General features: G+C 39.8%; 1 protein-coding gene across 1 annotated transcript in view; it reads right to left on the reverse strand.

Moving 5' to 3' along the window:
* RAB44 (RAB44, member RAS oncogene family) overlaps window positions 1-13152 on the reverse strand; it is a 33726-nt gene extending 20574 nt beyond the window's left edge. The window contains exons 1-7 of the mRNA XM_060773158.2: window positions 13088-13152; window positions 9975-10203; window positions 7867-7978; window positions 5436-5598; window positions 4337-4483; window positions 3260-3350; window positions 2427-2522 (exon numbers count right to left, since the gene is read on the reverse strand). Coding sequence (XP_060629141.2) covers window positions 2427-2522; window positions 3260-3350; window positions 4337-4483; window positions 5436-5598; window positions 7867-7978; window positions 9975-10202 — 837 coding nt within the window. The 5' untranslated portion in view covers window position 10203; window positions 13088-13152. The remainder of the gene's footprint in view (window positions 1-2426; window positions 2523-3259; window positions 3351-4336; window positions 4484-5435; window positions 5599-7866; window positions 7979-9974; window positions 10204-13087) is intronic.
* Between the last annotated feature and the right edge of the window lie 2353 nt (window positions 13153-15505).

The following is a 15505-nucleotide window of genomic DNA, read 5'->3' on the forward strand; positions in this document are numbered from 1 at the left end:
GAAACTCTTGTGGAAAATGCCTTTTTCTACACAACCATTAAAGGTCCAGGAGTGATCCCCAGTCTAGCAATTCTAGAGGTGGACCTATCCCATCTCAACATGCCCTACTTCATTGCCAGATCCACTCACAGAATATCCAACCTTTGAATCAACCAGCCATCCTTCACCACTTCCTTCCTTTTGCTAGCCCATTCCCCACACCTAGCCAGGTAAGTAGCAGAGTCAAGCAAGTGTAGAAGATGGCTACTGCAGTTTAAGAATGCAGAACTTATACTGGCATGATCTGGTTTTTATCTAGGGTTGCCGGAGTGAAAATAGAAGATGTCTCCTGTCCCTTTAATAATGTGCAGAAAAGAGAATTTCAGCAGGTGCTGCTTGTTAACTGGTTGTGTGATGAAGAACATCTGAAAGTCCCTCTTCTATACAGACATTAAAGGGACAGGAAAAAAATCTTCCATTCTCACTCCAGCAACCCTATTTTTGCCATCTCCTTCAACATGAATGCATGACTAAACAACAAATACATGACCTGCTTTAGCAGTACATGCAATGATACGTTGTTTCTTGTGGATTTATTTGCACAATATGTTCAGTCTGCTTCCTCAGATGCACACATAAAATACAATGTTGACTTTGAAGCAGATTATTAAATAAAATGGCTGTTTGGTTATTATTAAATTGACTTTGACCTACAACAACCCTATGAATGAGCAGCCTCCATTAATTTCAGTCATCAACAGTCGAAATCTGGTCTTGCAAACTTAGTAGCTTTCCTAATTGAATCAATTCATTCTATAATGTCATGTTCTTTTCCTAATGTCTTACACATCACTAGGCGTTCTCCAGTGGGGAACCTTGTCTTATGGTATGCCCAATGTCCAATAGTCTCAATATAAACATCTTGAAATATTTTATATAGGTATCCCAATCCATACCCAAGAATCTCAGGGAAGTGTTTAAACAGCAATCAATTTTAAAACAGATTTTAAAGTATGCTTAGCAGTTTGACAAGTTAACTCCAGACTGTGTGCCATCAACTCATGGTCAGCCAAAGGCTCAACATATATTTGTGTTTTCTGAGGATGAGAATGTGAGACTCACTCAAGGTCACCCTATTTCATGGCCAAATAGGCAATCAAGTCCTAGTCTCCAAAGAATTCACCTTCAAACTGTTTGAGACAATTTAAAATGAGACTTGTGTGCAAATTTAGATGAAATCCATTAGGCTCCAAAGATTTTAACAAAATGCTCTCTTTTTAGTTGGTGCCATGGTGACACTCCAGTTTTGATGGTAGTTGTTCCCTAAAAGGAGGATGTTACATAATCAAAGCGCCACAGCAGAGAAAGCCCTAAATTCTGATGCTAGTTCAGCAATAAGATGCTACTTCTCTGGTTTCTGTTACCATGGCTGGTGAAGATTTGTTGTTGTTTTTCTGTGTCTTCAAAGACATTTTCAACTCATGGCAACCCTAAAGTGATGGCCACATGTTTTTCCTGGCAAGATTTGTTCAGAAGTGCTTTCCCCAAGCTTGCCCAGTGAGTGTCCATGGCTGAGCAAAGATTCGAACCCTGGCCTTCAAAGTTTTAATCCAACATTCACAACCATATTCCACACTGTTTCAAAATACAGAAGGAATATGGCCAAGAGCGTGAAGACCACAACTGACTGAGAACAAAAAGATGTCTTTAGCAGAACTTGCTTTGCTGCTTTCAATTGCTTTGCAATATCATGTTTTGTAGATGAGAAATTCTAGTTTTACAAAACCGGTACTCCAACCCCATTTTCCAGCTCTTCTCTACCTCATCCTGACCTTTCTCGCAGTCCTACATACACATTCTAACATCAGAGATCTGGAGGATCACAGTTCACTATGGTTTGAGTCAATGATGAGCTTCTCTTGTTCTCATGGAGAAGAGTAGTGACCATACCTTTGTCACAATGCCATAGTGATTCTGCAGTATACTACACAATGCTGTCAAACATTTATCAACTAAGAAATAACAATCAATGCAAATGAATACTGAAGCATCACATTCTCTAACAACTGTGCCTTTCCAGATGTCTTGATGCCATGCTGCAATATCATCATGTTTGATAGAGAGGGAGGAGCTGGATAAATGATAAAAACCCATATGTGTAAAAGTCTTGCATATCAGATATACCAAGCATGTATTTCAAAGAAAGATCCCACTGATTTTGAAAACAAGCCTTTTTTTTAAAGTGCAGCAATCCACTGTAGTTTAAATTTTAAGAGGTATTCCAAAATAGAAATATTGGTTATGACAAATATGTTGACTGGACTACTCAGACAGCTGTACGGAGTGTGGATTCAGAATGAGAGAGCACAAACATTTCATATATGAATGATCACTTGCAATATCAGTATTATCTCATATGAATTCCCAAACTGATGTTGGTATCTCACCTCTTTTTGAATAGTAAGGAAATTCTGTATTTCCTGTTCCTTGATAGTCAGCACTTTCTCCATCTCCATACTATACAACTGACTCCTGGTTTTACTCTGCAACAACAAATGTGTTAATAACTGTAAATTTTAAAAGTCAGCTCTTAAGAAATTTCACAGACATGAGTCATATTGATATTTAAATCAACCTACAAGCAGGACCAGCAATGAAACGTTGCAGCATTAAATTTTCAGGATATCAATCAACCTGCCACGCCCTTTCCCAGGATATTCTGTTCCATTTCCATTATCTTCTCCCTCCCCACCCTCTCTCATGTGTGTGTATGTGTCTCCCCTGATTTTGTCTAAATGGAGGAAAGTCAGATTATACAGACAGACAATCAAACACTCGATAATACTAACTAAAAGTGGCTGTGTGTTATGGAGACATCGGCACATTCACAGCTAGTCCAGGTTTTTGGGGCAGTGTAGATAAGCCCTAAATCCTTAACTTTAAAAGCTACCAACTTTATTATCTCAGTCTCCAAGAAGCTTGAGCTCCCTTTGCATTCTCATAATGTTCACTAAATGTACAGGACATCTTGTTCTAAAATGATTTTCCCCCCCTGAATCATGCCATAATGCAATGTTATGGGCACCCTTAGTTTTTGCAAAATAGTAGGACTGAAAACAAAGCCAACACACCCTTTCCCATACATCCCATACTGCTGCTGTAAACCGCTCCGAGCCAAATTGGGAGTAGCAGTATACAAGTCAAATAAATAAATAAATAAATAAATAAATAAATAAATAAAATCCTGAGGAAAAAAATCATGATTTGGCCATGCACCTACCTCATACTGGAGCCTTTGTCTCTCCTTCTCTGTTTGCTGTTCCATTTCATCATATAGTTGTTGTACCTTCTTGTTATGATCAGCAACTTTCCTAGTACAGAGGACCAAATGAAGAGGTTTGTCTGCACATTAAATCAGCTGTTATTAAACTGGTAACATGTTGTCGGTTGCACCTTCCATACAATGTTGGCTTCTAAACTGCTCAGTGGCTAATTTTATGAAAAGGGGCTACTTTGATCAGCAGGTGAACCCCATTACTACAACTGTTCGCTTCTGCTTCTACACACCTCTCTCAACTCTGGATCTGCAACAGGAAGGAAGAGCATTGACTCTTGGGACTCCTAATTGCAACTATTTGCCTATTTATTTGTTTGCTTATTACAAGCATTTATACCCCACTCTTCAGCCGCAAAACTTATCAAATCAACTTTTCTTATGTGTTTTCAAGGCATTTTCAACTTATGGTGACCCTCAGAGTCTATCACAAGGTTTTCTTAGCAAGATTTGTTTATAGAGCGGTTGCATTGGACTTCCTCTGAGGTTGAGAGAGTGTGACCTGCCAAGCTTCCCAGTGGATTTTCATAGAATTTGAATCCTGATCTCCAGAGTTGTCGTCTGACCCTTAAACCACTGCACAATGCTGGCTCTCTACCTCAGATCAACTTAAAAATGGTTAATTTGAACATTTGCTGCCTTCAGGTTTATAATCTAATTAAAATAGGACACACAAGGAAAGAGGAATGGCAGTGGGAGAACGGAGTAAGTCTAGCTGCTGCCATCTGTTATCTCCCTCCAAGACTAGGACAATGGTAGTTGGGATGCAGGTGGGCCTTCATTTCCATTAGGTCTATATTTCAAGACTGGTTCTTAACTGGAGATGCCAAGAATTGAGTCTGGGCCTTCATTGAGTAATCCTTGACCTCCCAATATTAGGCACTTCCTAAATCTTGACAAAGTTAGTTTTTTTGGACTACAGTTCCCAGAATCTCCAAAAGCCCCTTTTGCAGGAGTCTCCTTTTTTATTCTGGAAAGAAACACTGCTCGGATCATAACTCCACCTTACATTCCTTGACCTACATTTCCAGCATGAACTGTAGCGTTTCTTTTGCATGCTTAGCTTCTTTAATCAAGTGTGTCATTTTATCCAAGAATTCTTTCAGGTTTCCCAGCAAATCTGGTTCATCTTTCCGGAGCTGCAACCAAATCCTCCAGATCTCCGACTGGCTGTAAGAGAGAGAAAATGTTTTCCTCTTTGTGAATATTCTGCCCAAATGTTGATTAGACAGAGCCTTCCATGGACCCCTCATTTACAGTAAGGTTCTGCTATTGTTAGTACAGGACCCAGGTTTAATTGCTAACATGTTTATACCAACTGAATACCAATTTAATTTTGGGAACTCTTCCAAACTACAAATCCCAGGATTTCTTAGGAGGAATCTGACATCCTATGGACTGATGAGGCCATGGGTTGGAGGTTCAACCACACTGCATTATAGTAGGGAGTAGAGCAAAACAGGTGAAAGATCAGGATTTCCCAATTGATATTTATGGAATCACAGAGTTGGAAGAGACCTCGTGGGCCATCCAGTCCAACCCCCTGCCAAGAAGCAGGAAAATCACATTCAAAGCACCCCTGATAGATGGCCATCCATCCTCTGTTTAAAAGCCTCCAAAGAAGGAGCCTCCTCCACACTCCGGGGCAGAGTTTTCCCCTGCTGAACAGTTCTCACAGTCAGGAAGTTTGGATGATTTACCCCAGATCACAGCATCTGATTCCTAATTTTCAGAATAGCAGTATCAACAACGGATACATACAAGGTTTCTGATGCTAAAAAGCTTGGAGGGTTTTGTGTGTGTGACCTAGGATTTGAGAACTTGGTTTTGGCTCATTGTTTCCAAGAGAATATATTCTGAGGAACGCTGTTCCTTAATTCTTAACATATCTCAGCATGCCCACCTTAGCCAGTATTTTGCCTTTCTCCCAACATTTGGCTCAATTTAGCCATCAAACCTAAGATTAGCCACTAAATCTACTGGCTGGATTTTCTGAGAAGTTGTATCTTGCAAAAGTTCTTTTTCCAGTTTTATTTTTCTTTCACTTACTCCCATTCCTGCTCTCTTTGGATCCCTCTGTAAAATTCAGTAAAAACGAATCGGAAAGTTAGCATATCCTTACTCTTCAAAGATATTGTCCGCTCCCAATTGGTTTATGAATGCCTTGAAGTGCTTTTGCTCCTCTAAATTAGCTTCCACCAATGACAGGTTTGTAGGATTCCTTGCTGATGTGGCCTTCCTCTTCCTGTGTTCTCTTGTTGCTGTCTGTGAGCTCAGAAAATGCCCTGCCACGTAGACAACCAGAGTCACACCACTGGACAGACATAGCACAAAACAGATCAGCTTGCACCACAGGGCTTTTTGCCTATAACTCCTCCAATTCTGGGAGTTCTTCAAGTTGTGATCCAAAAGGTACCATTTCATGCTCTGTTAAATTGCTACCTGTGATAAGTGAACACTTTATTGGGCCAAGGCACCAAGCCACAATTGGCACAAGGCATTTTGCTGCTTGTAGCAGAGAAGCAAAATCACTGTCTGCCAAAATCAGGGCTTCTAGGATCTTCTAGTCAAGTTATTTGGGTAATTGAGACAAAATAAAAGTGTCTCTTTCTTGGAAGTAAGAACAAAAAAACTTTAAAGACATCCTAAAATGTGACACCTGAAGTGGTCACCTCATCATGCCATGTGGTAGGGCATGACCTACACTGAGCACATGTGAGGTACACAGGGCTCTGCTGATCCAGGTGGACGATCATAATAAGTGTGGATGGCATAAGAGAGAAATCATTGCTTCAAATGTCTGTACAGTCAGCCCTCCACATTCATTGGGGTTATGACTGCAGGACTCCCCACAAAACCAGGAAGAAAACCACTTTTTAAACATGTGAGAATACCTCCCTAGGAATTGCTAAGTCCTCCTGTGCAGGTATATAGTGGACACTGATGATGGAAATTGCACTGGAGAGACCATCGTAATAAAATCTGTGAATGATCCAATCTACAAATGTTAAACCTACAGCTGCATTTTCTAAAAGCACTTTTCCTCTTGTGTGTGTACTTTTTGCATTCATGTAGCTATAAGAAGATCTAGGAGCAGACCTTGGAAATCTTCCAGGAACAAACCAACAGAAAGACAAAATGGGAAAACACAGGAAGGTTACAAACCTGGGGACAGTGAATCAAAATCCTGGCTACGGGCCTGACTCAATTAAATACACTACCAATTTTAGAGTATTAATTATTGCACTTCTCTGCATTAGCGCAATGGCAGTGCTTTGGTGAGTTATGGTCCTGCAACCTGCACAACCTCCATAATCCTGCCTTCCTGGCCTATGCCCTACCCAGTATGCCTTTCAGAATGTTTTATTTTTACTGGAATTTCACAATTGTGGCAATATGATAAAAGAATAGGAGAAAGAAGGAAAGCAGCTTGCTTGGTAATAGCAAGGAGGAGTAGAAGAGAATCATGCCCATTGATGCCAAATGACTTCTAGCATATAGGAATTGCAGCAGAAGGGACTTACCAGACAGCTATTACTAATGAAAAAGCAGCAATATAAAAAAGTCATTGTTTGGTTTTACCCACCCATTGAAAGATTTATTTATTTATTTATTTATTTTGCTGCATTTGTTGACCGCCGTTCTCAGCCCTAGGGCGACTCACGGCGGTGTACAACATATAAAAGACAATTTACAATAAAGCAATAACGAAAAATCAACATATCACTAATACACAATAATATAATTACACTAAAATAATCCGCTCCGTCTTATCGTAGAATCATAACCAATCTCGTAATCCATATTCCGTTCCAGATGTCATTACCAGTTAATGTAGCACTCAGTTAAATGCCTTCTCAAATAGCCATGTCTTTAGGCTCTTACGGAAAGACATAAGGGAGGGCGCCTGTCTGATGTCAACAGGGAGGGTGTTCCTCAGCCGGGGGGCCACCACCGAGAAGGCCCTCTCTCTTGTCCCCGCCAGACGTGCCTGTGAAGCAGGCGGGATCGAGAGAAGGGCCTCCCCAGACGATCTCAAGGCCCTCGTGGGCTCATAGGCCGAGATGCGGTCCGAAAGGTATTTTGGGCCAGAACCGTTTAGGGCTTTGTAGGCCAACACCAGCACCTTAAATTGTAGCAGATCGGCAGCCAGTGGAGCTGGAACAACAAGGGCGTTGTATGCTCCCTGCGTCCCGCTCCTGTTAGTAACATGGCTGCCGCGCGCTGGACTAGCTGAAGCTTCCGGGCCGTCTTCAAGGGCAGCCCCACGTAGATGTGCCATACTAACAGATGGAATACAAAGTAGCACAAGGATGAACACAACATTGTGCAATAATTACAGCCAACAATTCTGCTATCTTTCTGAAATTCCACTCTGCCAGTCTTGTGTATTAAAGCTCTAAGTTAGAGTTAGGAAACCTCCAAATGGTTTGAACTATCACTCCCGCCAGCCCTAGCCAGCATGACAGAAGGTGAGCAAAATGGAAGCTTTTGACCAAAGCATTTGGAGGCCTTCAGGTTACCTGGCCGTCCAGGATTAAGCCAATGCATACTTAGCCCTGCAGTGAACTCTTCAATGGTTATGTAGCCTTTGTTGTCAGCATCAAGGCCATCAAAGAGAAGCTCCAACTCTTCTGTGCGCCAAGGCACCTCTCCCTCCAGTTTCTGAAAAGAAGACAACATTCATTAGACTCACCAAGCTCCAATAGGATTGCCAGTCTAGGATTATCACACATCAGGAGTATTTTGAGAGACTTCAAATACTTTGTGGTATCACAGTGGATAGGTCCTGGCAATGTTCTAAGGCCGGTGTTACAGGGCAAATCTTGGTGATGTAATGAAGTGTGATAGATGAAGCATCAACTACAAATGCACAAAATTTATATAGTAAACAACAATGGTAACAAATGAAGAAAATAGGTATCTGTGCATGTGCACACATGTAATTTTTCAATGTAATGCTCTCACCTTGAGATTTTTTCCCCTCACGCTGAGAACTAGAGAAGGTGATCCAGACCCTGAGACTTCAGAAACTTGGTCTCAATTGTACAACATACAGGAAATGTGTTCCTCACCTTGAGCCTTCAGACACTTGCAAAATGCACACAAAACAATGCACATATTTCTGATGTGCCCAAACTTTTGTATAGTTTTCACATAATTGAAAACTATACAAAACGAGTCAAATAGGATAAAGCAAAATATGTTGTGCAATTTAAAGGGGCTAAATAGAGAAAATGCTATAAAATTATTTTTTAAATGTCAGTGTTAGAAGGAAATACAAATTCTCATGAGTCAAGAGGAGCAAAGACAAGAAGAAAATTGAAATGGAGCATGAAAAAAATCACTGAAATTGCTGCTGGAAGATACTCACTTCCACTATGAAATTAGATCTGTGGACAATCTGTTCAAAAATCTGGGTCCAGGCTATCTGAAGGACTCTTCCTTTTGAGCCTGCTTAGGTACAAAGTCTTTCTAAGGAGTGCCATATTTCCATCCCTCCATCCTCTGGTCAGAAAACCATCAGAGAGGGCCTTCTCTGTGGCTTCTCCCAGGCTCTATCACTCTCTCCCTATTGAAAAAGACCCTCTCCTACGGCTTTCCTGCCAGAGGTTGCTGTGGGGATGGGGGCTAAAGTGGCTCCCTTCTTATACTCCTTCCACTGATAACCCAACTGTGATGGACTTTTGTGATGTGATGTTGATTTCTTTAAATATTGTCTTTTGATTAAATTTTAATAGTTTTAACTATATATGGTTTATTTTTTTATTACACGTGGAGAGATAAGTGATGGATAGATAGATAGATAGATAGATAGATAGATAGATAGATAGATAGATAGATAGACATAGGTATTTAATAATTTGTGTGCTTTGGGGTTTTTTAATTGTACTGGACTGATAATTTGTAAGTTACATTGCATACCATTACTGAGAACAAGTCAAGATGAGGAAGGAAGGAAGGAAGGAAGGAAGGAAGGAAGGAAGGAAGGAAGGAAGGAAGGAAAAGAGTGAAAGAGGAGATTGAGAAAAAGAAAAAGGAAGAGGTCTGATATCAAATAAACAAACACATCCCATGGGGTAATCTGTCCTGCCACTTTCCACTGAGTGCTGAAGACCTTCCCATTGCATCAAGCTTTTCCCTTGCCAGACAGATGACGCCTGAGGGAACCAACCCCAAGTCTGGTATTTATTTTCTGACCGGCCTTCATTTTTTAAATAAGGCTTTGTTTTCATCCTGTTTTATGATGTGATTGTGGCATTTTAACTATTGTAAGGTAATTATAATAATATGTTTTGTTCTAGAAAAGCTGGATACATTTTTTAAAAATCAAACAGAAAACAGTTGTAGCAATTCTGCCTACATTTGGGGAAACTTCCCGAAACCTAGTGTCTTCCAGATGTGTCAGGGTATTATTTCCATCTTCCTTCAACCTCCATTCAGGGGATTATGGAAACTGCAGTCTAACAGATTAAGGACTGGAGAAGGCTGGATGAAAACAACACAGTTAAATTGTACCTACATTGGTTAATACCTCTTCCCCTTCCCAACCCCGAGAACTATCTTATATAAATAAAAACCAAGAACATTTTTTTCATGTCATTGCTTACTGACTACAGTATTTGATCTACAAAACAGATTACCTACGTCAGCAATTTACCTGCATATCCTCTCGAGTAATAAAACCTTGCTTGCTTTCATCATGTTTTTGGAAGATGTCCCACATCTTTTCAGTGATTTCAGAATGGAATTGCTCTTCCTCTGAGATAAGGTATGTTTGCGCATTTTCCTCCATGCTTCTTGGTTGTCTCCAGCGATTTGACCCAAGCTTTCTGCCTCTAACTGGCCTTCTCAGCTTATCCATGGCCCTGGCAGAGGTTTGCTTCATTCTTTAGAAAGAAGATGAGAAAGGCACCAAGCCTCTTAATATTCTTCTTGAGCTCAAATGATTTTGACTAACAAAAACATCCCATGTTATTTATTACATCTGTTTGCAGAAATATCACCCTCATAGTTACCTTGAACTAATGGAGACTGCAACTATTGTAAGATAAGATCAATTTTCTGCCTGAGACATTTATTCCATATAGGTCAACTGGTTTCTTAGTTTCAGCTATGGGATAACTATAGGCTTTTTGGTTTCTTCTACTCTGTCACTTCATAGAGTTTTTAGTTATAGAGTTACTAAAGGTCATATATGAAATAAAAAACCTTTTATTGGTGTTCTTCATAATATATTCCATGTGCATGGCCTGAATATTTTCCAAGAAAGGATTTCATAGTCAAGACATGCATATAGAATGAATATTAAAGTTCATAGCATCATAAAGTTGGGAATGCAAGAGCCACCTAGTCTAGTTCCCTGCTGTGCAGAAATACCCAGGTTAGAATTGATCTTCAAACTTCTCTTGAAAAACCTCCAGACTTGGAGACTCCGCGACCTGCTGAAGCAATTCATTCCCTTTTCAAACAGCTGTTATCTTCAGAATGTTCTTAAGGTGGAATCTCCTTTCTTGGCAATTAAATCCATTTGTTCATGCCATAGCAAAATGAATCCCCAAGCTCGCTGATCTTCCTCATCATACCCCCTCCATTTATTTCAAGATGTCCATCTCCACTTCTCTGAAGTTAACTTATCTAGCTCACAAGACTATATCTCACAAGACTATATCCTCACCGGGACATATAGGCAGTCCCCGAGTTATAGACAACTGAATTACAAACAACTCATAGTTAAGAATAGTTAAGAATGGGTCTGAGGCAATAGGAAATTAGAGAAATCTACTCCCTCAGAAGGGAAATTATCTCCTGAAAGACCTATCACGGTGAAAAGTGTCTCCACTGAAGCTTTAGTACCAATCATTGTTTCCACAACAGACCAGATTTTTAGACATTCAATTCTCACACAAGGACAGAAAGTGATGTGATGTGAAATCTTCTGAATGGAGGCACAGGCAGCAAAGCAAACACCACATGTGTGCTAACCCTTCCCTATGCTATCCAAAACTTAAAAATATTTTGGCTGGTGTTGGACTTTAAAAACTGTACCTGTTCTAACTTACATACAAATTCAACTTAAGAACAAACCTACACGTTATTCATAACTCGGGGACTGCCTGTATAGAATTATAAGAGATGCCTTAAAGACATCCCAAAGGATGTCTTTAAGGCATCCCTCAAAGATGGCCCAAGATAGTCTTTGCATAACACAGTCACAGTAGAGGACAGCTGTCTCCCAAAGGTTCCTTTATAATCTGTTGAGCAATGAAGTTAATCAGGAATAAGTCATAAAAAAAACTCTACTTGTTTTCTGTTGAATTGTGGTCTTCTCAATATACAGTCAGATTTCCACATCTGTGATTTTACTTTTGTGGATTTGGCAAGTATGTTCTCTCTAGGAATCTCTGGGTCCCCCAAGACAATTCTTTGGTGAACGTCTGGTGGAAGCTCACCACAGAGTCATCCTGAAGATCTTAAGAGATTCCTAAAGAGGTGCAATCTCAGGTTAAAATTTACATTTTTTTTAAATCGCAACTTTTCACTTTCACTGGGATATTTATCTCCTAACCCCCGCAAAAGTGGAATGTGTATTGTAAATGTTTAACATATACTTAATGAAATAGATGTGTCCTTGGCCATGACTGTTTTAACAGAAAACTTCAGACCTGGTGAACAAATAACATGACATGAAGAGGTTAGCTTTCTACACCACAAAAAGGAAGAGCAGTTCAACACATTTCAGCAAAGTTTGCATCCAAATGTAATGCTTCACATGTGAAATGCATCCCGTGATTATTGTTTGTTTGTTTGTTTCATTTGCCTCTAGTTGTTATGATTTCTATTTTGGTGCTTTGTAATGTGAGACTGGTGTATCTGCTGTTCCCCTTTCTTTCTGTTTTTGTGGTTCGTGCATGTTCCATAAGGAATTCTGGAGGCAGCTGCTCTTTTTCTTGACTGCTGTAGGTAGGCACACATAGCTATTGCAAAATAATGGAGCAGAAAACCATTCTTACACAGCTCAAGCTTTTTTGCATTGTTTACCACAGGCACAGTGCTACAACCTGAAATTAAAAACCCATGTTTCTCCAGCCTTCACCATTCTCTGAAAGTTAACGGTAGTAAACACTTCCAACTACACAAAGAATGAGAAAGAAAAAGGGAGACTGAGTGGACATAAAATACTTTGTGGAAAGGAGCTTCTTTGTCAGAGACTTTGTTAACTCTGGTATGCGTATGGTATATATACATGCAGCTATTTTAGCTTACTCAACCATTCTAAAAAGAATTCTTCCATCTCACCCACTTTGACCTCAACCATCCTATTAGGCAAAAAAAATATGAATGACTAGACCCAAGAATACACAATAGTGATTTAATGGTTCAATGGGATAGAGTCCCAGGTCTCCTCAGTCCTATATGGACAACTACTGTGCCACATTGGTTCTAGTCTCTTTCAACTACCTGATAAGCAGAAATTCTGCAAAAGTCCTTTTTCTCTCTGAAATAGGGATACAACAAGGTGAAAATGAGAAACTCATTAAATGAAGTTTCCCATGCAGATAATACTTAATGGAAAACAACAACTACCAATTAATTTTTCCAAACTTAAACCAGACTCCAAAATAAAGAGAAACTTTTCAGCCAAGCAAAGCATTAATTACTTCTCTCTTCCTAATTTAAAAGAGCCCGTTTAGGATGTCACAATGCAAAAGACGGTTTGGATAAAAACATCAACTGACATTAAACGCTTGCCAAATTGTTTAAAACACTTACCATTCAACAACACCTAAAGCTATTTCAGTTGCTGCAAAGTGCAGGACAACTCTTGTAAATGAGATAGTTCTCTTTATTTTTCGAGCGGAAGTTGGCAAAACAGCCGAGAAGGAAGGACACTCTGTGGGTTGATTTCATCAACCCGTCTGAGGCAGACCTCCCTCTTTTCTTCTTGCTCAACTCATTTTTGAGTTGTAGACTTGGCCAGAACTATCTACTATGTAATATGCATCTTGTTTACCTTTCAGAGTTTTGTGACAATCTTCCATGTTCCCTGGTGATATGGTATAAGAAATTATTCATTTATAAATAGACAGTTATGTAGTGGATGGATGTTAGGCCAGCACTGAAGATGACTTATTTCATTGTAGAGCCAAATATTTCACATTTGAAGGAGAATACAGTGGAATTTTCCTCTCTTCATTTTATGTAAATATAAAACAAATTTAGATCACACTGTTAAATTAGATCACAGTTTAGAGAACTGTGACACATATACAGAACTATGTCTGTATTAATCAGGTAACTATCATCATCTTGATATCAGATACCTTTCTATGATGCAAACCTGGATCCAAGGTTTTTGTTAAGGAATTTGCCTCAAGCTTAACCTGGTTCTGAGATGGCTATCAAAAGCAATTGTCTTGGCTCAAGCTATTACCATTCTGTGTAAACATCCTGAGCTGCCTAATTACCCATTTTTCTTCCTTCCAGCTGGTTGATGTTATCTGTATATTGATCACAAATTTGCCAGGTAACAATAGCTCAAACGAGTAATTGCCTTCCAAGTTACACCCAACAGAAAGGAGAAAACGTCACCAGTTGTGCATTCTACGTGTTCAGTGTTTCCAGGGACTGGGCCAATTATATACAATGCATTATATAAATGTTTTGCAGCAGTATTCATTTGTAAACATCATTTGATAAATTGTATTACATATTCATTATTTTCAAGAAAAAAATATTACAAAAATGTTCCATGGATAGCAATTGCCTTGCCTTCTGTACCTCCTATCTATTCCTGTTGTTGGAACGCTAGTCCACCCACCAGAATCCCTTTGCAAAGGGAGAGGCTGTATTTGACAAATTATTTTTATATAGTCCTCCACTTTTTATTTCCATTTCTTCTTACCACTTTCCTGCTTTCTCCCAGTTTCCCCATTCACTCTTCAAGTTAATTCCAACATAAAAGTAAAAGGCAAAGGTTTTCCTTGACATTAAGTCAAGTCGTGTCAGATTCTGGGTGGTGATACTCATCTCCATTTCTAAGCCAAAGATCTGGCATTGTCCACGGTCATGTGGCCAGCGTGATTGCATGGAGCATGATTACCTTCCTGCTGGAGCAGTACCTATTGCTCTACTCACATTTGCATGTTTTTGAACTGCTAGGTTGGCAGAAGCTGGGGCTAACAGCTGGAGCTCACCCTGCTCCCCGCATTCAAATCACCGACATTTTGGTCAGCAATTTCAGCAGCTCAGCCGTGCCACCGGGGGCTCCATAACTCCAACGTACAGCAATGGTATTATAGGAATTTCATGGCAAGATTTATTCAGAGATCTGCCATTGCTTTTGCCCTGGTTTGAAAGAGTGTGTGTTGACAAAGCTCACCCAAAAGATTTCCATGGCTGAGCAGGGATTCAGATCCGTGTCCCCCAGGGTCCTAGTCTAAGCATTCAAATCACTACACTTTGCTGGCACTTGATAGTATGACTACTGATTGTGTGCACACGGTCCTTCAAGTCATGTTGATTTATGGTAACTCCATTAATCTCATAGGGTTTTCTAAGGAAGTACTCGGAGGTGGTTTTCTTAGTTCCTTCCTCTGAAATATAGCCTACAGCAACCAGATGGCAGCTTCCCATCCAAGTACTAACTAAGGCTGACCCTGCTTATCTTACTTCCCTATTATTGCAAGGTGCTTTCATCTGAAGACAAATTGTTAACTGGAGAAAAAGCATTGTGCTTTTAACGGCCAGTATTTTAATGCCATGTATTCAATAACATGCATATAGAGAGAGAGAGAGAGAGAGAGAGAGAGAGAGAGAAACATTGCTATTGATAATGTAGGAAATGCAACAATTGTTAGCACTGAAGAGTGAGGAATGTCTCACAGTGGGCTATAGTAATAGGGCTAGATCATTTGAGTGACCTAGAATCATCCCTCTATGTCTCCTTATCCTGACACTCTCTGATATAAACTGATAATACAAGGGATGTTTCTCCACCTATTCTTCTTCCCATGAGTTAGGAAGTTAGATTTGCATCATGAATAACTTTTCTATCTTAGAATTGCATTCCCACAATAAAGATTAGCTTCTTTCTCTAAGCCCTTGACACGTTTGCTCCTTTAATCAAGATCTCTAACTGCTATATACTCTGATAAATAACATATATCATGTGTCCAGCATTGCCTATGA

This window comes from Anolis sagrei, chromosome 4 (genome assembly GCF_037176765.1).
Source record: "Anolis sagrei isolate rAnoSag1 chromosome 4, rAnoSag1.mat, whole genome shotgun sequence".
Taxonomy (NCBI): Eukaryota; Metazoa; Chordata; class Lepidosauria; order Squamata; family Dactyloidae; genus Anolis; species Anolis sagrei.